Source organism: Protomyctophum parallelum, assembly GCF_964188405.1.
Source record: "Protomyctophum parallelum genome assembly, chromosome: 8".
In the NCBI taxonomy this organism is placed as follows: Eukaryota; Metazoa; Chordata; class Actinopteri; order Myctophiformes; family Myctophidae; genus Protomyctophum; species Protomyctophum parallelum.
Genome location: NC_139703.1, coordinates 14,115,997 through 14,139,867, shown reverse-complemented (window position 1 = coordinate 14,139,867; position 23,871 = coordinate 14,115,997). Strand labels below are relative to the sequence as shown.

The 23,871-nt window shown below is 41.6% G+C and overlaps 2 protein-coding genes across 2 annotated transcripts; both read right to left on the bottom strand.

Annotated features, from left to right (window-relative positions):
* Positions 1 to 3,951: 3,951 nt before the first annotated feature.
* On the bottom strand, positions 3,952 to 8,508 carry nbl1 (NBL1, DAN family BMP antagonist). Its single transcript, XM_083771690.1, has 4 exons — positions 8,377 to 8,508; positions 7,039 to 7,219; positions 6,484 to 6,595; positions 3,952 to 5,329 (listed from the first exon to the last, which is right to left on the bottom strand). Exons 2-4 carry the CDS (start codon positions 7,209 to 7,211, stop codon positions 5,051 to 5,053), a joined length of 564 nt encoding a protein of 187 aa, XP_083627816.1. The 5' UTR covers positions 7,212 to 7,219; positions 8,377 to 8,508; the 3' UTR covers positions 3,952 to 5,050.
* A 2,404-nt stretch (positions 8,509 to 10,912) lies between these two features.
* LOC310863232 (MICOS complex subunit MIC10-like) lies at positions 10,913 to 15,649 on the bottom strand. The gene is made up of 4 exons (XM_083771427.1): positions 15,543 to 15,649; positions 11,723 to 11,770; positions 11,521 to 11,630; positions 10,913 to 11,091 (listed from the first exon to the last, which is right to left on the bottom strand). The coding sequence occupies exons 1-4, from the start codon at positions 15,604 to 15,606 to the stop codon at positions 11,083 to 11,085; spliced, it is 231 nt and encodes a 76-aa protein (XP_083627553.1). The 5' UTR covers positions 15,607 to 15,649; the 3' UTR covers positions 10,913 to 11,082.
* Positions 15,650 to 23,871: the final 8,222 nt, after the last annotated feature.

The following is a 23,871-nucleotide window of genomic DNA, read 5'->3' as shown; positions in this document are numbered from 1 at the left end:
TACAAGAGCGGAGGTAGGAGCACACAGCTAGACTACATCTTGTATCGACGATGTAATCTGAAGGAGATCAGTGACTGCAAAGTAGTGGTAGGTGAGAGTGTAGCCAGACAACATAGAATAGTGGTGTGTAGGATGACCCTGGTGGTGAGGAAGATGGAGAGGAAAGGTAGAGCAGAGGACCAAGTGGTGGAAGCTGAAAAAGGAGTGTTGTATGGTTATCAGGGAGAGTTGAGAGGTGATTAAGAGGCACTTCCAGATGACTGGACAACTACAGCTATGTGATTATTAGGGAGACAGGTAGGAGACAAGATGGAAATAATTCCTTGAAGAGTTAATGAACGAGGAAAATGAGAGAGAACAAAGAGTAGAAGAGGTAACCGTGGTGAGTTGCAAAGATTAATGAGGACAAATTGAGGAAGGGCTTGAAGAGAATGAAGTGTGGAAAAGCAGTTGGTCCTGATGATATACCCGTAGAGGTATGGAAGTCTAGGAAAGGTAGCAGTAGAATCTTTGACTATAGGTCGTTCAACAGGATGTTAGAGAATGAGAGGATGCCTGAGGAATGGAGGAGAAGTGTACTGGTGTCGAATTTTAAGAACAAGGGTGATGTGCAGAGTTGTGAAAACTACAGAGGAATTTCTGAGCAGCAGTTTCATGCCAAGGAAGAGTACTACAGAGTAGGCCTACAGATGCAATATTTGCTTTGAGGATCAGCACTGAGCCCTTTCCCGTTCGCCATGGTGATGGACAGGCTGGCACATGTGAGTAGACGTGAAGAAGGTGGAGGACTTGTCTTAGTACTTTAAGATTTCAGAGCAATGAAGTATGGAAAAGAGGAGAAGAAACAAGTGCAGATTGGAATGGGTGGAGAAAAGCGTCAGGTGTGATGTGTGAAAGTATTCGCAAAAATTAAAGCAGGGATGGTGTACAAGACGTTGGTGAGACGAGCTATGTTGCGGTCGCACATCATCATACCAAAACACAGAAGACAGTTGACTGGCCTCAAGTAGCCTACCCGCTGCTATATTATTATATCACAACATAATGTTATATCATTGTACTTAACATCAACCAGGATGAGCACATCACCGACAAGCGTCTGTACGGGGCATTACCAAGTGTAACAGAGAAGATAGCAGTAAGGAGGATGAGACTAGCTGGCCACTGCCACCGACATCAAGAACTCCTGGCCAAAAAGCTTGTACTGTGGGAACCAACACACGGGCATCGATCGAGAGGACGTCCCACACCTACCTACGTGGACGTACTAAAGAAAGATACTGGTGCGGAAAGCACAAAGGAGCTGGCCAGATGTATGGAGAACCGAGATGACTGGAGACGACGATGGAGGGCTCGTCTGAGGACGACGTAGAGATTGTCATTGACCAATGACCATATCATTGGTCCCCATGGTGACGCACGGTTATAGTTTCACTTGTCAGGAAAACTTGGGATTCCCTTCTAGCGTACCAGCACAGGTACACATACCAGTGGTTGGGAACCTGACCTAGAGGAAGATTTATGGATGTTGTGAAAGAGGACATGAAGTTAGTTGGTGTGAGAAAAGACAGGGTACGATGGATGCAGATGATTCACTGTGGCGACCCCTGAAGAGAGGTGGCGATGGCCAAGGAAAAAGGGTATGAGGAGTTTTATGAGAGGTTAGACACCAAGCAGGGAGAATAGGACCAGATTGGCCAGAGGGACCGAGATGAGAAGGATGTGCAACATAATAGGGTGATAAAGTATAGAGGTGGAAATACCTCGAGATGGTTTGGGCATGTGGGTATGTGAAAAGTAGTGATGAGGGGTACATTCAGAGAAGGATGCTGAATATGGAACTGCCAGGTAAGTAGCCTCGGTACCCAGGATTTTATTTTCGTTCGCTACGGCTCAAAAAATTGAAACCAGGTAAGAGAAGAAGAGGAAGGCCAAAAAGGAAGTTTTTGTATGCGGTGTGAGACGACCTATACTATTATATATCTAAGTATCATGATTTACAAAGGCAGGTTATGTCTATGTTGGTGATATTGAATATATTTTTAATACATTGGTAAAAGCAACCAAGTCAGCACAACACACACACTCGCAAGTATATACAAAACATATGGTATTGATATTGTTTGCCATTTAAAGTCATGTTACTCACTAATATCTTCCAGTATTTCATCTGACTCTCCTTATCCAACTTGGGCATTACCCATTTCTCTCTCGTCATAATTACAGAATGCCATTCCATGGGTTGCTATGGTAAATAATTATTCATAAATGATTTGTTTGACATCAGAAGCACATTACTTCACAGACTGAGTGGTTGTTAACCTTTAAGAATAAAAAGCACATGGACACAAACTATGAACACATTTCAGCAAATGTGAAAACAATGGAGAAGTGTGTGTGTGTGTGTGTGTGTGTGTGTGTGTGTGTGTGTGTTTTTGAGAAAGACTGAAAGAGAACGATAAAGAGAAGATATGATATAGGCCTATAGAGATGGGATGAGAGCGAGAGAAAGAGAGGGAGGGATTCTCTGACTAACTCCAAAATGTTCATTGTTCAGGAAATGAAAAAACATCCAGCTCAAGTGGAGTTACATTTTTGTCAAGGCTCTTTTTAATACTTCTCAATTTTAGTGTGACGAAAAGAGAGTTGAGCCAGAAGGCAACGCTCTCTGTCTACCGAGCAATCTTCGTTCCTACTCTCACCTATGGTCATGAAGTGTGGGTCATGACCGAAAGATTAAGGTCGTGAATACAAGCGGCCAAAATGAGTTTTCTTCGACGGGTGGCTGGCATCTCCCTTAGAGATAGGGTGAGAAGACTACTGATAAGCGGTTGAAGATGGATGGATGGATATATATATATATATATATGGCTAAACGGGTGGAGTTAGCTGGTTTGGCAGATAGTTTGAGGATCCAATAGTTGTAATAGTAATAGTAATAATAGTAATAGTTGCTTTCCGGGGGAAATTTTTATATTGGGTATATCTTACCCAATATAAAATATTCCATAAAACATATTTCTCATAAAAATATATTGCAGTACAGCAATACATGGCATGACTTGAGGTACTCTTCTTTAATATTTCATCATGACTTTTCACCAAAAAAAATCATCATGGAAAGATTATATGTAAAACATTCTAGGCATTCTAGGCATCCCCTTAGATAGCATTTCTGTTGGCTTAGATAGCATTTGACACAGACTTATAGCATGTTATGTAGACAGCACTATAATTGTATTGTATATAGTCATAGCACGCCATAGTACATATGTATAGCATAGTAGTAAATATGTATAGTTTATATGTATAGTGTATGTATAGTTTCATTATATAGATATTCCACTGTTACTTTCTTAGCTTACGCATGTTTCATGATATTGATGAATGCTTTTATGTGATGTATTCCCATGCTTTTGTTCTTGCTTAAATGTAAGTCGCTCTGGATTAAGAGCGTCTGCTAAATGCCTAAATTGTAAATTGTAAATAGATACACAGCTAAATGTGTAACACTGATGTGTAAAGAAATATAAAGGGAAAACATCTGGTGATCCAGTGTAAAAACAATGTTATTCTCTTCAGTTTAAAATAGTTAAACTGTTATAGTTTCTATTACATATTTGGGATTATGAAAAAAATATGTGCAGCATATATCTCCATTTAACATTAATATTCAAGCCAATACAAAGTACAAACTATTAGTGCCCGCCTCATGCAGTACTACTATTGCATCAGTAAGGGGCGGCAACATCTTTAAATTGGTTATCCATGACTAGAAATGGGTTGTTGGTCAATGTCACAAAGAAATCACACCAACTGTATCACATGACAATAAAAACAGAGCTTTGTTTATAACTTGCATTCCATTTGTAGACTGTATTCCTTTATCCAACACCATTTCACTATTTTCATATATATTGACTAATAAAGAATTGAGCCATTTAGACAGAATTCAGAGATAGAATTTATTGCATTCAAAAGCCAAAAGACCCTACAGCCATAACAATCTGTAGTTTGTTTGGGTGTACAAGAAGTGCCTTTATACACATCACTATATCTGCAAACAAGAAGAAAATGTAGGATGGTGGGTCTGTATGAGTTTACTTTGTATAAACCGTGATGTACTGTGTGTGTGTGTGTGTGTGTGTGTGTGTGTGTGTGTGTGTGTGTGTGTGTGTGTGTGTGTGTGTGTGTGTGTGTGTGTTAAAGGAATAGGTCATATGTTTGATACTGCACATAGATGACATTATTCCTTTCCATTAGCATTGCTTATTTGCTACAAAATGTGTACAAGTGTCCAGTGGACATTTCACAGCAGTAACCGTATTGGTGAAATGTTGTTTTCAGCTCCACTGTTAAGCACAGTGGAGTCTTGAATATCCACTCTGGTGCAACTACCTTGGCTGAGCATCTATATACGAATACAACTGGCCATGTTCAGGGGTAGAAAGCCGGGCAGGGAGGGCTCTCTTTATTGCTGTATACCAGCGACTCCTGTGGGCTAGGGTGGGGCCTGTCAGCAGGAGGGATTCTGGCAGTGGAGGGTTCTGGCAGGTTAGCCAATGGTGTACAGCAGCACTGGCAACACGGAAATGTGCAGATTAATTGGCATAATGACGAAACTGTGAGGGGGGAAATTGTAAAGAATAAATGGCTACTCTAAATTTGTCTTTTCAAAGGAAATATTCACACACCCACTGCTAGCTCAGAAGCAGCTGCGTTGGACAGAACCAATGGCTTAATGAAGAAAGATCCCACACCCTGCTCTTGCTCAGCAGCATCACATTTACATTGATGAAACAAAAGTGTTGGAAATATTTGATGCTGCTGAGCAAGAGCATTGTGTGGGATATATATATATATATATATATATATATATATATACACATTTTAACTGAACTATCCCTTTAAAGGGAATGTTTAATGTAATGTTAAATCATGTTATCAAAGTGCCTTTGCAATTCTACAGGTTGGTAAAGATGATGGCATGAGGTGTTGGGGGAGGGAGGCGATCGATCAGAATGACAGAATGGAAAGTATTATAAAGGACCTATCCTCCATCAGATGTGTGTGGTAGTGCATGGTGCTCTGTGTGTGAGTGAACATGCTGAGAATGTATGTCTTTGTGGGGCTGAGTGTGCGACTGAGCTCCACTGAGGGCTTCAGATAGGGAAGGTGTATCCAGGCCACTCTCAGAAGGGTAGAGCTGCATCACTGCCCCCTCCTGGCCACCATCCTTACTACAGGACTGGCAGCTACAGTGGAAGATCCTCTCCACAAGTTTATCCACATGAGGAGTCTCTTCATTTCCCGGGCACTCCAAAGTCACCTATAATCATGTACGCACACGCACCCGCACGTGTGCACGCACACGCACACACACACACACACACACACACACACACACACACACACACACACACACACACACACACACACACACACACACACACACACACACACACACACACACACACACACAGGTTGGTGCCTTGCATGGTTTCCTCCGGCATCAGTGCATGTGTGAATGTGTGTGTGGATGGGTGAATGTAAGAATGTAATGCACAATCTCTGTAAAGCACCTTGGATAAAGGCGCTATATAAATGCACCATAAATGCACCATTGTCGTTGCCTTGCTTTTCTTTTATTCTCCATTGTTCTGTAAAGCACTTTGAGCTCCATTTCATGTCATGAAAGGTGCTATACAAATAAAGTTTTATTATTATTATTATTTATTTACCATTTACACACACACACACACACACACACACACACACACACACACACACACACACACACTGCACACACACACAGCCCAGAAACCCCCAAATGGACCCCCACAATAACCCTGACTCCCTGCCCCACCCCACACAACTTAAAACAATTTCCTTTGTGTTTGTCGTGTCTTCCACAAATGATCAGTCAGCATATGACAAACCAACAAGCAATATCTTGTTTCATTAGAGAATGTATTGTTGTGTTTTCACTTTTCTTACAAAAAACATTATACGCATATAGACAAACTTATCCAATTACAATTAAATACAAATGTAAGAGAAGCTCTGTGTTGATACTTCTGAGGCATTTCCAATAAAACAGCTGAACAGATGAAGAGATGAAACATGAGGTGACCTCACCTGTGGTCCCACCCTCTTATCCAACCTGGCAATGTTCCAAACTACATACACTTTACCACAAAGCCTTTGTTGTCCAAGGACTCTGGAATCCCTTTGGCTAAAAGAGACAATGAACTCCAGAATAATATAAAATGTAGGCCTAAATTGCACAAGAAGAACCACAACGTTTGAAACAGGGGGGGGGGGGAGTCCCACGGTCTGTCATTTCACTATACGTGATTGTGACATGTTTAATGTTGGAGGTTTGTGGTTTGGGTACAATTTGTTTTGTTTTGTATTTGTCAGGCTCATGTCTCAATGTATGTTTTCTACAAGAACTACTGTTTTTAGTGTGATTAGACTTACCACTTCCCACTGCGTCTGTGCAGGCATGCAGGAATCACAGTGTACCAGGGACTCGGTTGACTGTGGAAAGGTGTTTGGAACGCTGTAACTGAAGCACTGCCCTAGACAAGCTCTGAGACAGTGAGAAAGGATTAGAGAGCTCTGAAGACGGGTACATTTGATTTGATTGATTGAAATATTTATTAACAGTTTGCAGAATTATAGTACAATTCAAGCACAACTCAATACAAAGACTGTTAACTGTGAGTGGACGACCCAATAAAGCATTACACTTGTTTACAAGAGGGTCCACCTTGTTCAATTCACCAAAACATTTAAAGACGTACAAATATACACTTCTATAGCCAAAGAACAGAACAGAACGGGAATTCATCATAGTATAGCTTTAGTTTACGCATTAATAATTGAAATTATTTCCAACTAAGTCTGAGACTGAGGATATCCTATATTCACATTACTGAAATATATAAGTAGGCTATATCATGTATTTAATATTTATGCAGTAGGCTGCTGGTGAGTTATGATAGAGAAAGGGAGAGAGAGGGGCAGACTGACCTGTTTTGAATAGACTGAGGCTGGCATCCCGTATGCCCAACTATCTGTGTGATGTTCTTGGCTTCACACCAAGCGCTCTTGTCGGGGAACAGCGCCAGGCGGTTGATGTGTGCCGGTGGTGCCGCTGAATACAGTGCAAGCAGTGCGCAGCAAACCAGAATTCTTTCCCACATGACTGCACCTAAAGTAGCATAAAAAATGCATTGTATTTAACTACAGTACCTGAATGCAAAAGTTACCTGTGTGTAGACAGTAGGCCTAGGCGGCTACAGCTGCAGAGTGGTATAGAGTCTATACCACTCTATACCAGCTATATGTCTATACTATAGACACCTGGATAATGTTCAAAGCACCCGAATTCTACCTTATAGTTTGCATACCGCCTATATGTGGATGGTTATCAGGTTGTGCTTTTTTTTAACCTGCAGTGCAGGCTATTATGCAATGTCTGTCTTATCATCAGCTTCAAGCTCGTTTACTGCATAGCAAATTGGCAATTCATCTTCGTGTTACTGTTCACAACGAAATGCATCCTCGCTGACTGTGGAGAAACATTATGCAGGATTTATAGGCCTGCCGTCCCAGGCCAGAAAGCACATGGGGGAGGGAGAGAAATCGGTTTGCTTGATACCACCTGACTCTAATAAACTCTGCACGTCCTCTTTCGTTCTTTTCTTTAACATGCTTTGACCAGTCAGTCACGCCATTTACAATCTACAAAAGTGTTTTCTCGTGCTGCTTATAAAACGAACTGGTCACCCACGTTGTCTACTTTACACACTTCCACCTTCGTCCCATTCCATGACTCTACGCGCAAATAACATTCCAAAAACTTTCAATAGGCCCATCAAAGTTCTCCAGAAAAAGCCCCAGCTGTTAAACACCAATCTTAAGTTAAGGGGCTGCGCGACGATGAGCAACATGTGAACAAGACTTTAGCTTGGCTGTCCAAGTCTGCAGCACTTTACAGCACACTAATATTTACAGTAGGAGACTCTAAACTCCATCTGTTTCAATATAGCATGGTCATAATAAGCGCTTATATTAGGAAATTGATTTAAACGATTTATCAACACAACTGCAGCTACTCCGTCATCAGTGAGATGTTTGAATAGGCCTCGAGATGTTTTTCCACATTGCATCAAAAAAAAGCCCAAACACTGTCACCACCAGGTAAATTATAAGCCCTGCATAACATTTTCTCATTGTCATTCCTAAAATTTAAAAGAACGATTAAAAAAAGTAGCCTACAGTAACTCTGCAGCCAAGCCTATACCTACTGACAGACCACTGTCCTTTTGAGGTAAACCGTTGACCCTGGTGTCGTAGTAAACTTACCACTGAGAACTAACCGTATGCCAATGGACCAGTGCGCAACGTCCCGCTGAGACCTCTCACCAAAGATTACACGATGCAGGCAGCGGCAGCAGTCCCGATCGCAGCCCGTCCGGCGAAAGGAAGAGGATGCGGGATTCGGAAAGTTGTGAAATATTACCGTACGTACGCTGATAATTAATGGAAAATATGACCACTTTGTCAGCCGTACGGATGAATCCCAGTGTCTCCTGACTCCTAGTAAAGCAGTTACTTCATCCGGTAAGGAGAGAAGAGGGTCCGATGGAGAGGGATGGGAAGATAGGGTTTATGCGCGCTATCTATCTCCCAAGTCCATCAACCCAGACTGTCCCTCCCCTTTGTTCTCTTTCCGTCCAGTGTTAAATTCCGCAAAACATCACTAAAACAGTTTAGTGCTGTACTTTCCCAAGTTCTTTAACTCTCACACGAGCTTTGAAAGCTTTATTTGGGCAGGGTTTAGGCGCGGTTGAGCCCCCAGACAGGGGTCCCGCTGTGCCGTTGTTGGAAAGAAAACGGGGAGGGAAAATTGGTTTGGCAGGTTTCAAATGTTTCTCCAACTGAAGAAGAAAAGATCTTTGCATCAAGCTACAATCAGCCTTGATGCTTTATCGCAACTCTTGTGATTTGTGAAGCCTAGAAACTATAGCTAGACTATATAGCCCTGATTATTTTAAATTACCTTTCAGAATTAAACAACATGATACCCTTTGACTTAATGCTATTTAGTATTTATTACATGAAGTAAATGAAAATGAGAAACGTTTTGTATAATTCCAAAGTGAATAATTAAAACAGATTTGTTAGGGTGACCATGGACAAATGGCTACCGTGGGGATGTAATTTAGCCGAATGTTGTCACTTTACATATAAACATTATCTCCATATAGGAAGTGAATTGTTCAACTGTTTTTCAATTCAACTGTTTTTATTATATTGTGACCAAGGTCCATTCAACTGCAAAAGCTCTAACAAACAAAAAAAATATATAACATTATTTATCATTAGGCTAATTATTATAAGTGAGCCACCCATCATTTTGTTATTACATATCAGACAGAATTGTTAACACGTTTTTAGGCTATACTGACTACTTGGGCTGTTGTAAGACATGCAGGAAAAAGTTCAGACGATCAGAAAACAATGTTATATCTTTCCATTCTGGTGTTTGTATTACCATGCCACACTAATATCCCTGATGCTCCCCCACATTTCTTTCCCTACCAGTATAATGTGACCTTACTTGCAGGTGTGCAGCCTCAATTGTCTCCATAAGCACCCCTATCAGTGTTATGCGCTTCACTTGCAAACACATATTTTAATGGCCACGGGACGAGTGATGGGGCTTAATTTTTGACAAGGTTACTTCATGACTAATGTACTGTAGAACATGAGTGTTTAAGCCATTGGCATTTCTGCATGCAGACATGGCATTATTTATTCAATTCTCGTACGCAAGAATGTACATGTTTACATTACAAAGAATGGACTGTTACTATATGATGGAGGATGACACTGTGTTATGGAGATCTGGAGGCTATATGCAACCTGCAGGTCTGGAAGTGAGCTCAAGCTAAAAAGGGAGGGAGGACAAGCAGGAAAGGAAAAAATGAGTCAAAGAGAATGTCTTATAGCAATATAGTCTTTGATGTGAAAGTGCATGATGTGTGTTATGTTCAGACGTGCACAGTGCAGAACTCACCTGTTAGTAATAAGACTGAGTTCCAGTCCAGAAATGGCATTCCATTACATTCCACACATTCTGCTGCACCAGGGGGCTGGATAAACGTGTGAGCACTGAGCATGCATGCATGCAAACACACACACACACACACACACACACAAAGAAAAACAAACTGACTGACAAACACACAGAAGTGATCAAAAACAATTTTACCAAACACTACACTGTCAATGACGACGGTATGTAAGATTTACATCCAATACAGGTGCAAGCTTAACCTGGTCTTAACCCCAGACACACTCCTGTTCGACACGCATATAAACAGAATTGCAGAACATGGCATAGCTTTATTTACAGATATACAATCATACTGTACAAGTTAGCATCTTGGTAGTCTAATCAAATTCATGACTGAGTGTACAGTGTGCAGGAGACTCCCATTTTATCTTCTAAAACCTTATTCACATTTGCTTGCAATTCCTGATATTTACTGTATATTAAATTAGTTTGATAAACAGGAACATACATTTCTATAACCTCACACAACAAAGTTTGCGTGCTGCCTCCAATTTACCCCACACTACTTTAAAATGTACTTTGTTAAATTCTACATTATGTCAGGCTAGATGTTCTTTCGTCAATGTATTTCTTCACACCATAATTCTGTGCAACACTCTTTTTCAGCAACCCTCCTGCCCCTTCCAGGGCTGCAGATGCTAAACCTGGCTCCCATTCAAAGCCAGCAGGAGTTCAAGTCCCCCAACTCATTAACACACAAAATTACCTCCCAGCCTCAGACCCCTTTTAATTCTCTCTCTTGCACAAGTACACAGAAGATTTCGCAGTATGTCATAATCACTTTATTCAATATATACCGACTGCCAAATGAATATACACACAATAATTACACTGGGCGGTAGTGGCAGGACAAAAATTAAATGAGCAGCAGGACGACAACATGGACAAGCAACTTCCTTCAAGACGAGCAAATCCGCATCCGCCTTTCTCTATTGGTCCTAAAAAAAGAACACAAGAAAAGTTAAGTGATGCTTTCACAAATGTTTTCGTACAATAAGATGCCATCAACCTCCAGGTCATGAGCAATATAATTCAGTGAATAGGGTTGCAACAGTTAAACCAATTGATATAATTAATTATAATCAAGATTCAAAATACTGAAAATAGCAGATAAAAGCATTTAAGTCGTTGTGAGCTTGCCGATAAGTTATTTTCTGGCATTTTGCACTACATCATTGTACGTCAAAGTATAAAATGGTGCTTAAGTCGTCAAGCAGACGAAGATCCCCCCTTGTTGATTCATTGATATACACACACTTTTTTTAAAGTTATAAAAATAATATGCTTGTCCATTATTATTTGAATAATTGAATAAGTCATTGACAGAAGAAAATAATCAATAGCTGCAGCCCAAATTGTGCACTCACCTTTACCATCTGTCCATGAAGCAGGTAAGGTGACCTGAAATCATGCTGGCAGTTGGAGTATCCCATGCCCAGTCCCATTCCTGAGCCCAGTGCCACAGGCCATGTGCGTCCTGTAGAGGAGGTACATTAGCTCACAAATCGACATGGGGCCGTGTTGATGACAGAACTGAATGTTTGCCCCGTTCCCTCAGACAATACTTACGTTTGAAGAAAAGCACAGAGAAGACGATGCCAACACCAACGCCAGTTGCTACACAAGGGGAGAGAAAATGCACAATTGTAATCATCCATAGACAATAAGGATGCACATGATTAAAGAAAAGGGAGCATTTCAGATATAGTAGGACACGGTTTGCAGAGAAGTAAATCTGTTGTAATGAAGTGAGTAGGAGCTACTGTGATCTTTGACCCTCGAGTTGGTATGCAACACCTGTTAGCCAGACATTCTTCATTAGAAATAGAGGTGACACATTGAGACTGAGAGGTAAGAACATGATATTCAAAGGAAAAAAAGTGTATGGAAGAGAGGGGGCAGGGGGCTTTGGATGGGAGGAGCTATGACAGCAGACAAGAGACACCAAAAGGCACAGAGGTACAGACAGAAGGAATAGTGGTGTACAGAAAGGTAAGTGCTGTAGGACTGTAGTTCGGCTTGGATGTAGATTGTGGTTGAGCTCAAAGTCAGTTGATGACATTAAAGTCACCAGTGTTGAGTATTTAGATACAGAACTGTGCAGACTAGAGGGGAACATGAAGAGGAATGTGTTTTTGTGCTTAGTTTTCACCTCGCTGCGGGCCACACCACACCCAACTTCAGGCCAGCCAGCACAGAAACACATAAAAAACAACCATTTGGGCCCCTCTAACTCTTAATTGGATTCAGAGAGCTATGCAGCGTGACCGACTTGCCACGGCCAGAACAGTCAGACTGCTCTCTATTACACAACTTACAAATGTTAAACAAGACCACAAGTACAGCAAAAACATCCCACACATCTTTGTTACTGGCACTGACAAACCATTCCTCTCTCTCTCCATTTCTTTCGTTTCTTTCCAAGTTAGCGTGTACTCTACTCTACTTTTTTTTTTTTTTTTTAACAGTTTAACATTTTACTTCTGTAAACACTCTCCCTTTTTCTCTTTTACCATCCTCCGCCCTTTGCACCCCCCCTTTTCCCAGTGATTTTTGCCCAGCAGTAGGAGAGATGGCCAAATATGTGTGAACTGTGCAAATCTGCAGCAGTTTTTGCAGTAATGAACTTATTAGGACATCCTCACAGTTTGACTCCCCCTTTTATTTTGCGCCAGCCTCCACCCTCTCCTCCCCTTCTGTCAGTACATCACCCTGCTCTGTTGTTCCTATCTTGCTGTGCTCAGTCTGATACGTCTCCGCTTAGCCCAACTATCAAATGCACCCTAGTGGGGACAATGTGGAATTCACAATGTTTTGGCCTACAGCTTACACAGCGGGTTGATTTTGTTTTAACTGTAATGGGGATTCAGCAGTCCAGATACGAAAGTAAGCAAGCAAGCAGTGAACTGCAATCACATAACATGAGCCGGGAGTAAAAACCACATGCAAAAGCTGTGTTTAAATTTTTGTGTAATTTAATTAGTGTAAATATTGCCCTCGGAAATGTATTATACTAAATATGTAGTATATGTGGTATGTGCACCAACAGGCTGGCTCAGCAGGATATGCTGCATGAGTCAATATAACAAGACATGAGTTTCATAACAGCGTGACCTGCATGTCCAATTTCAATATTCAGTGCAGCCCCGTTTGGAACCTCAGCCTCCGCGCTTAGCTCCGAGAAGAGGTTCTATGCAACTGCAAGATATCCCTGCATAGGGCGAAATGGGTCGAGATCTACAAAGCAGTTGTATCCAAAAAGAAAATGTATTTCTGCAGTGAAACAACCACTTCAATTGCTTTATTTAGTCAGCTTGTGGCCAGTCCACATGCACAGTAATGCTTCCATAAGATTGCATTGGGAAAACATGGTACTGGCTGACTTCATAAGCTTTGTAACTTGTAAGCGGTTGTTTCAGTCCGCTCTAACATTTTACTTTCCACTCCTACGTTAATCATCTATAGAGCACCGAAGTCTGACGTCAATATCGGTAGAGGGCGCAAGTCCACAGGTTCATGTACTTTTTATTTGCATTGTAATCCCCATTCGAGGATTTTAGATCGCCTCATATAAGAACTGTGTTTGAAAAATAAACATATCATCCCGGCCGTTTCACTCATATGGATATGAAGAATCAACTGACTGAGAGAAAACGCTAATGTTACTGCTGCTGAATTAGTTACATTTTCGCTAGAAACAGACGGTATCATAAATGACACAGAGCCACCTCCCTGACAATTTCGCAGAGACACTTTGTTTATTTTTGGACCACAATGCTTATATGAGATGATTTTAAGATGACCCCATGTTATTCTCCATAGAGAAATTACTTCCGTGAACCAGGGGAAGAGCGAGTGACGTCAGGACTTCGGCAAATATAGCTCTGCAGAAATACCTTTACTTTTTGGATACGATACTGCGAAAAGGGTTTTCGCCACTGCTTTTGGAGGGCTCGACCCATTTCGCCCTATGCAGGGATATCTTGCCACGGAACTTCTTCTCAGAGCCAACAGTGGACGGAGGGTGTGGTTGCAAACATCCAGTGGTGCTGCAGATGCACTATAGAGCATGCATAAAGTAAGTAGCAAATCGAGTGGCAAATTGAGTGGGAAAGAGAGTTTAACGTTGTTTAATGCAATCAGATAGGACTTCTCTGTTGGGATGCATGGGCTGTCAAGGCCAGAAAGTAGTTTTTTGCCACTCAGTAGGCGTTCCCGCATAAGTTCCGAGTGAGGATGATGTCACGTGTATACGCTCTATAGAGGATTGTGCTTGTGGCCAAATGGAAATAGAAATGTTTATAAATGCTTCACCCATACACAAAGTACTTCAGAAATAAAAATGTTAATGTTTCTAAGATTCTATTATATCTATTGTGGTGTCCTGTCCTGCACGTATAAATGGTAAATGGTAAATGGTGCATTTATATAGCGCCTTTATCCAAGGCGCTTTACAGAGATTGTGCATTACATTCACCCATTCACACACACATTCATACACCGATGGCAGCGGAAACCATGCAAGGCACCAACTAGCACATCGGGAGCAATTAGGGGTTCAGTGTCTTGCTCAAGGACACTTCGACAGTAACTCTGGGGGAGCCCGGGTTTGAACTGGCAACCTTACGGTTACCATCCAGGCACTCTACCCCTGAGCCACCACCTCCCCTATAGTATAGTGACATGATTGGTAGTTTTGAGGGAACAGGCATAGATATACAGAACATACAGACAAACCATAAGTAAGAGTGACAAACTACAAAATTGACGCATTAGTCAATATATCCATGGCCTCAATTTTAGAATCACACCAATTCCCTGAGACTATATATATACACACACACACACACACACACACACACACACACACACACACACACACACACACACACACACACACACACACACACACACACACACGTACGTTTATAGTGAGTTATATTGTCTGGTTATGTTCAGAAATTAAACAAAGGAACGTGGACTTCAGGGATGATGCAACAGTAAAAAGGATGCATCAAATATTGCATTTTGCCTTTATCATAGGCTACCGTATGCGTCATGCGGCTAGCAATAATAAGAGACACAAGCGGAAAAACCGAAAGGCTACAATCCAGGTGACTGTGTAGGGAAATTATGTTATATTCCATTAGGACTTTATATAATCAGTGACCATAATTAGACAACAGTAGGCTACATTACCAATCACATTACCGGTATATTAATTCAACCTCTATACAGTTGACCTCAGTGCACAACGTAGCAAATGGATTAGCCCGATCCTCACCCCAGTTCTACGATAGCCGAGAGCCGGGGACAGAGCATATACTGTAGATTAGTACGCCTATTCGCAAAATGTGCAAATGTTCATGTAAATTTAGTGATAAATTACCCGTTTTCACCACTGTATCAGCAAGACACCGGTCCCATTTTTTCCCGTGCTCCACTGCTGCCATGTTTTCAGTTGTCAGGATCCAGGAAACGCGGCTGCGCTGGACCTCGCGATATGTACATGTCATGTGACTAGACTTGACCCCACCCAACCCCGTTGTATTATTATTATTACTTGCGCAAGCAGAGCGCGCAAGTAATAATTTCGCCTGGTCTGTGTGCACGTGCCAGCCAACCAGCCACTTGATGCATATGCAAATAAAACAGCAAATTTGTGCCTGGTTTGCTGGGACCAGATTACATAAATGACCATATGTCTTACGTCATCATTTAGAGCTAGTCATACGTATACTATAGGCTATACATAATCAGTAAAATAAAATAGCAAATTGTGCCTGATTTGCTGGGACCAGACCAGAGTACATGGTGTGTATGTATATATAGCTCTCAATGATGACGTAAGAAATATGGTAATTTATGTAATCTATTATATAGTCAATTATCTTGATTGAAACCTTTATTTATTCTCGAAAGAGCAATTGAGGTTCTCCCTCATTTTCAATGCTGACGAGATTACATACATTATATAAAACAATTTAAAGACATGACATGCAGGTTATAAACACAAACAAATCTTCATGTAAGGCAAAGACATATTATATAGACAATGAGACAAACATAAATATAAATATAAATAAATGTATAAATATATAAACATAAACAGTTACATATTGAGGTAGGGAGGTTCAGAAGCAGGTTGTTAAATTGACCATAGGATATTGGGGTATTAATTTTCAATGTTTGCTGTAAAGTGTTCCATGTGGTTGGGGCATCGAAGCAAAAAGCTGACTTTCCTAGTTCGGATTGTATGGATGGATGGATCTAGTTTAAGCCATTCACTTGAACGGGTCTGGCGTGTATTTATTTTCCATTTTAATAGTAATGTGATGTATGATGGTAGCTTTCCATCAATGGCTTTAAAGATGAACTGTTGCCAGTGCATGGTTCTCCTTTCAGAGAGGGAAGACCAACCTACTTTATTATAATGGGTGCAATGGTGAGTGCTGTAATTTTCACATGTGATGAACCTTAATGCTGAGTGATAAACTGTATCTAGGGGTAGAAGAGTGGTAAGGGTAGCATTTCTATATATGACATCACCATAGTCCAGAACTGACATAAAAACAGCATCAACAACCCTTTTTCTACAGATCATTGGGAAGTTAGCTTTATTTCTGTAAAGAAAACCGATTTTCTGCCTTAACTTGGTGGTGAGGTTAGTGATATGGTGTTTGAAGGTTAATTTTTCATCAAGCCAGATACCTAGAGGCTAGATATTTATATTCAGTGACTCTGTCTATAGGGGATCCATTGCTAGTGTGAATGTGCAGGGAGTTGAAGTCTATGTTTTTGGCTTTGGAAAATAGCATAAATTTGGTTTTACTTTTTACCTTGGGGCACACCATTGGTAACCTGCAGGAAATCAGATTGTGTATCCCTTCCCCTGACACACTGGCACCTCTCGTTTAGGTAGTCATGGAACCAACGATGGGCCCTATCGTCCAGACCGATGTTACGTAGTTTCTCCAGCAGTAGGCCTTGGTTTACAGTATCGATGTCGACATCTAATGTGATCCTGGGCTCTACACACCCTCCGCCAACCTAGTCCCCATATATGGGGGACATGTGGAGAGCAACAGACTTGAACTCATGCTTCCTTCATGCCTGAGTGTCCAAGTTGCTCCTTTACACCTGCCAGTGGGGGGTTTCCCTGGTTGTACGTAGCGCGTGGAAGGAACACGTTATTCCAACCAGTTCCTTTCCCCTCCATCAGGCGCCCCGGCTGGCCAGGGGGAGGCCGTTTAGAGACCAGGATTACTGCATGTTTTTTGTGAGGGTACCTACCCTAGGGGACACAGGGAGAACATGAAGAGAACACACAGAAAGGCCCTTTCGCCAACCCCGCCTCGGGTATGGGCACTGATGACGTGGAGGAGGAAACACGCCGCCAGCACCCACAGCTTCCCGAGCGGTAATCAAACCCAGGACCTTCTCGCTGTGAGGCGACAGCACTACCAACTGTGCCACCATGCCCCGGGAAGACATGTTTTTTTATATGAAAGTAGTCAAAGTCATTGATGAATGTTAGGAAAGCTTAGTTGAAAAAGAGAGAGAAAATAAAAGAAAAATAAGTGAAACAGGTTTTTTCTGAATACAGCACAGCACATGGTTTAATCTCCTTTGTGTCTTGCTCCAGCTGACCAGGTTGCCATGGTTACAGACTGCTGACCCCTCAGAGAGGAGGCCAAGATCATGATCTCTGAACTTTCTTCTCCCTCCTATAGGAGCAGCTTTGGTTATAAAAGTCTTTGTGACAGAAGAGTCCTGGCTGCTGCAGGTCACAGTCAGGTTAAAGGAATCAGAGCTAAACACAGAGACTACATTCAGATGTAGGCTACTGGGGACACTGCATCTGGAAGAAATGTGTTTTAAATGTTTTTAAAGCGTGGCTCTGCAGGAGGGGTGCGGCCTGTGCCTGTCCATCTGTGTGTTTTCCGGAGCTAATCTCACAAACCACTGGACTGATCCTTGCCAAATCTCTTGTGTACACTGCCAGGAGGCCAGCTTAGGACACATTTTATATGTTTTGAAATACTTGAACTTTTATTTTATAATGGAAATTAAAGTGGCACCAGATGATTAGAGTGCCCCTCACTTCACACAGGTGTGATTTTTTTAACAAATAAAATGTAATTCTGTCCAATCTATATGGAGTATGTTAATAGAATATAACTTATACAATTGGGGTTGTTATATTTTGTCTCCCTGCTATTCTATTTAGATCTAGATTGTGTCATGTCTCACCTAGACAGGATCTGACACTTATTTTGACCTGACGGTTCATTCAATGTATGGTCAACTTGCAATCTATAAAAACAGCAGCCGCTGATCATCTCAAAGAAAAAACAAATGTTCTAGTTAACAAAAGAACCATGGCATATTAATATTACAATTATATTCTAAATTACTGATAACAACAGCAGCCAGTGAACCTCTAAGAAGGGAATTAAGGTATTTAGAACATTAAAACCGATAGATGAATCAAGGCATTGAAAGTAAATAGCTTTCAATGCCTTTTTATGACATGGCTCTGAAGGAGGCTAGACCGTAACAGGGGTCTATCTGTCTGTTTAGTTTGTCCAAAGGTAATCGGTAATCTCACAAACCACTGGACCGATCAGCACCAAATGTGTATGGTCAGAAGGAGTAGGCCAACATATGATTTTTATTTATTTATTCAAATATGTTTTATATTTGAAATATATAACTTTAACTTCATCATTCAAGTCAATTGTGCTCAGATCGTGCTGAAACATGTTCAAATTTGGAGATGACTGATATCATCAATATGACATCATTGATGTGCCAGAAATTACCCAAACAATCAGACCAGTCTGAAGCGAGTGGTGCAACAGCACCCCCTATTGGTACTCGAAACATCGGGACAGGGACATAGTCACATAGGTTAGGACATAGGTTGGGACATAGGGACAAAGCTGTTCCTTGGAGTGGTTGCACCACTCAAAAAAAGCGTTTACACAAACCCTCAAAGCTGGACATAGGAGGGGCTAGCACCAATCAATAATATATAGCCTATAGCTGCAAGCAGCATAAAATGGGGTCAAGGCCAAAAAAAAAAAAGCTATATGTAATATACACAAATTATGAGCTAGTCCTATATAAACATTGATGACTGAAATAATTTGACAATACATAAAAATCACAGAAGGTCAGAGGTCTTTTGACGAATAATTGTGAGCTTCAGTTTGATTGATTGATGAATTTATTAACAGATTGGAGAATTACAGTACATTTCAAGCACAACTCAATACAAAACTGTTAACGGTGGACGACACCATAAAGTATTACACTTGTTTACAATAGGGCCCACCATGGTCAATTCATCATAACAATTAGAGATGTACAAATATTCTATATAGCTAAAAACAGGAAATCAACATAGAGGAGGTAAAAAGGGAAAAAACAAACATATACAGGTACAGTGAGGGGGAAAAGGGGTGGGTGGGGGATTCAGGTTTCATGGGGGCCAGTTTCGAATTGCAGCTGTCCGTAGATGCCCTTTGTGAGCAGTTTTGAAGGAGTCAAGGGATTCACATGTCTTAAAGGACCTATAACATAAAATTCAACTTTTTCAATTTCTTTTGTGTTTGTGGGGCTCCCATGTGTGTTTTCTATCCCCACAAATAACCAATTTTGAACAATCAGGCCTTCATGTCATACGAGTGTTTTAATGGAAATTGCTCTCAGGAACAGCTCAACTGATTTTGGCCTCATCGTGATGTCATCAATGTCACCCTACTTTGTATAATTCCCCCTCTTCTTCAGTCTTCAGTTCCAAATTTGCATTTCCACTTTGTTTACAATGTCCACCATTGTTGATTTTCCAAGCTGGCATGGAATGGAAACAAGCCTGGTTTTATCTAGCATCAGTATTATAATGACTCAAATATTAAATAATCTGCATATCAGCACCCCCACCACCTCAGGACATTGTGGTACTGCAGCTAAAACTGCTTTCAAAGTCCAGAAAGAAATGCCAAGGCCTGGTTATATCAGAGTGGTGATTGAGGCTCAAACCATTAGAAATAACTTTGAGGGACATAGACCATATGATTATTAAATATTAAAAGCAGTTTTAAAATGCATGTTATTTGCGCTTTAATGACGGTTGGTAGGGCGTTCCACATTTTGGTGGCATAGGAGCGAAAACAATTTAGTCCCTTGTTTGTGCCGAATCTGGGTTGCACATGGTTTGTTGAGCTCCCTCTGGTGTTATGGGTGTGGACTTCGTTGACATTAAGGAAGTATTTAGACAGGTACATGGGTCTGTATCTTGGTGCTATATTGAATCTTGTGGACCAGACCCATTGCAAAATGCTGTACTCTGTTGTCAACTCTAAGCTATTCCAGTCTGTCAAAATGCCTGGGCAGGGGTGAGGTGGGTTTGAGGAGTGAGGCCAAGTAGTAACCTGACCAGTTTGTTTTGGGAAGTCTGGACTCTGGAGCCTTGTTTTAAGGGGCTTTGAGGTGCTGTGGTACCAAGAGGTGCATGCATAGTTATAGAAACCTTGGCTTGTACTAGGGCTCCTGTTAGGGTCTTCAGGGTGTTTTTGTTGACCAGTGAGGAGATCCTGTATAGGAATCTTGTTCTGTGGTTGACTTTTTTGATTACGTTGGGTGGTCATTTTATCACCGGAAAGATTTGCCTCCAGGATGGAACCTAGGTAGGTATTTTCATCTTTTCGTGTGATAATATTGTCACCCACTCTAAACAAGAACTCATCAGCCTTGCTGAGATTACTATTTGAACCAAAGAGAATGGATTCAGTTTTTCCCAGGTGTAAAGATAGTTTGTTATCAGCGAGCCAGGTGCAGATTCTACCGAGCTCAGAGCTGAGAGCCTGCAACCTGCAGCTTGTTCCTGTCCGAGACCAGCAGTGCAGAGTCTTCTGCGAACAGGAACAAGTTGCAGTCGCAAACTGATGTCATGTCATTAACATATATTAGGAACAGTAAAGGCCCTAGTATGCTTCCTTGTGGAACACCACAGCTCACTGTGTGTCAACGATGGTACTGAGGACACACAATTTAATTTAAAAAAATACACTTGAGGATTGAGGAGAATTTGTAACAATAACTATAATTTGTAGTTACTACACTGATATAAGTATCCATTTACCTGGCCAGTGCATCTCTCTCCTGCCTGATACGTTCCCGTTCTCTCTGTGTGGACTCCCTCTCTCGTTGTGCAGTGTCTCTCTCTCCTTGCAACGCTTGGTTGCGCTGTTCAATGTCTCTCTTGGCTGATTCGGCCTCTGCTAGCTGCCTGTGCAACTGTTGCACTGATGACTGAGCAGAGAATAACGTCCTCGAACATCCTGAGAACAAAGTACGTGATAAATAGACCCCAGATTAATCTACTGTATAATTTGCACGTTACAACAACAAAAGGGTTGAGTGTCTGGGTGGTTTCTCTCAGCTTTGGCAAAGAACAGTGGTTGGAATCTGTGGTACAGGTGATGTATGTTAAGCAATGGCATCAGGTAAATAAAAGGTAATTGGAACAGGTAACAAACAAAGCAATACATGTTTCAACACAAAGCCTTCTTTGGTGTTATATAGTACTAGCCCTTACCGTTGTGAGATATTGCCCCCCCCCCCCCCCCCCTCCTTGTGGCCCTGGGTGCGTTTTCGCATTTTTAATTCACTAATAAATTCACTATTAATTTATAATTCGTTAAGACCTCCATATTATTATGGTCAATGTCTGTGTGAAAAGTGGGAGTGATTGGTGCAGGCAGTGAGGAGCTACGGCAGTCACAGTGACACACAGACAGACCTGATGATGAAACTGAAACGGAAGTGCCTCTTCAATATAACTAGAAAAAGTGCCCCTCAGGGCACAGGTCTCCACCAGGGCAGGTCAGGTTGTGGCCTCCTGGTGGCGCTATAATAGGCCAATGTGAAAAGAGTGCCATTTCTTCTTACCCTTGGGTGGCAATTGCATGATTTGAGGCATTTTGTTCCAAAAATGTGTTTAGCAAAAATCCACCTGTTGGTGGTGCTATAACAGGCCAATGTGAAAAGGGTAGGATATATTCCTCAGCCTAGTAGGACAGTCTGTGAAAGATTCCATGTAAATTGCACGCTCTGTTCATGATTTGAGGCTTTTTGTTCAAAACGGGCCAATCCTGCAAACTTTGAAAGCCAATGTTAGCCAATTAGGATGGAATATGAAATATCGGACAGATCCGTCTTGAACACATGACTAGAGATAGTGTGTAACGATTTGCGGGATTTTTGGAAATAATCTGGAGGAGTAAAAATAGTTTTTTTTTCTTTTTTAAACAGGAACAGTAAAGGCCCTAGTATGCTTCCTTGTGGAACACCACAGCTCACTGGGAGGGGGGGCAGTGTTACGTTCACCTCCACCATCTGTTCTCTCCCCTCCAGGTAGGATTGCATCCAGCTCACTGATCAACCAATTGCTTTCAGCTTGTTTACCAGTATGGAGTGGTTCACAGTGTCAAAAGCCTTTTGGAGGTCCAGCTTGACCATGCCGCAGTATTTGCCAGCATCCACCTCTTGTTTGATGTGGTCGCTCAAATAGAGTACGCATGTGTCAGTGGAGTGGGATGTTCTGAAGCCAGATTGGAATTCGTACATTCATTTTTTTGTGGCAAGATACTTTTCAACCTGTTCATAGATGGAAATAGATTTTTTCCATCATTTTCGAGATGGAGCTTAGAATAGAAACAGGGCGGTAGTTGCTGGGGTCTATATAATTTGCTCCCTTTCTTGTGTAGGGGGGTTTTGTCCAGCTTGAGGTCTTGGGGGACCTGTCCCTGTTTGATGGAGAGGTTTATTCCTCCTGAGGGATCCTTACAGCCCTCTACCATATTGCCGAATTTCGTGAAGAACGATAGCTTAGTCAGAACTGCCAAAACTGCTAAAATAATTTTCACAGAAACAATAAGGGTCTACGCCCTTTGGGCTTGACCCCTAAATATACGACTTACCTGACTCCGCCAGATGGAAGATGCCATGTTTCATAACCGACTTCCATCTGGAATCACTGTAGCCCTTGCTGAAGAAGGTGGGATGTTTTTTTTTGTTTTTTTCAAGCTGTACTTGTTCATGTGTCTGAGCAAATCGACACATGTATGATGTTGGGAACCCTCGGCCAATAAGGGACCACCATTCTTGATGATGATGTACGATGATTAGAGTGCCCCTCACTTCACACAGGTGTGATTTTTTAAATTATATTTTTAGGGCCATGTGGTGATCTACCTGCGCACCCTTCTACCTTTTGGGCATCCCTGCTCTACCATATTGCTAGCCCTGGAACATGACTGCCATGATAATTATCATGACAGTCATGCAGTAACTTTGCCCTGTTTTTGGCAGTCGCTGCATTTACAAGATTTCCGTATATATAAACATTCAGATTTCAAATATAAAGTACTCACAAAGTGTCCCACGGGTGTTAGTTAGTAGCAGCGCGAGCGATTAGAATTGCTGCGTCCCGCGTTCTTTAATAAAAAGCATTTTTGTCCGAGCTCTCCGGCTACTTTTTTCAAACGGGGTTCGTTTGGGAAATCCACAGTTGCACACCGGGAGCGCACTCGCCTATTAGTCTGTATTGGCAGGGCGGTCAGCGTACCTATATCGAACACACCGAGTGCAACCCTCCTCCCGACCGATAGGGGCGCGTAGTTGAAAGCCAATGGCAAAATAACACCTCG

Coding starts and splice junctions, on each gene's coding strand:
- LOC310863232 (XM_083771427.1), bottom strand. CDS start 15,606: ATGGCAGCAGTGGAGCACGGGAAAAAATGGGACCGGTGTCTTGCTGAT. Junction 11,771..15,542: donor TGATACAGTGGTGAAAACGG/GTAATTTATCAC, acceptor CCCCTTGTGTAG/CAACTGGCGTTGGTGTTGGC. Junction 11,631..11,722: donor CTCTGTGCTTTTCTTCAAAC/GTAAGTATTGTC, acceptor CCTCCTCTACAG/GACGCACATGGCCTGTGGCA.
- nbl1 (XM_083771690.1), bottom strand. CDS start 7,211: ATGTGGGAAAGAATTCTGGTTTGCTGCGCACTGCTTGCACTGTATTCA. Junction 6,596..7,038: donor CCTCAGTCTATTCAAAACAG/GTCAGTCTGCCC, acceptor TCACTGTCTCAG/AGCTTGTCTAGGGCAGTGCT. Junction 5,330..6,483: donor CACAGACGCAGTGGGAAGTG/GTAAGTCTAATC, acceptor ACATGATTATAG/GTGACTTTGGAGTGCCCGGG.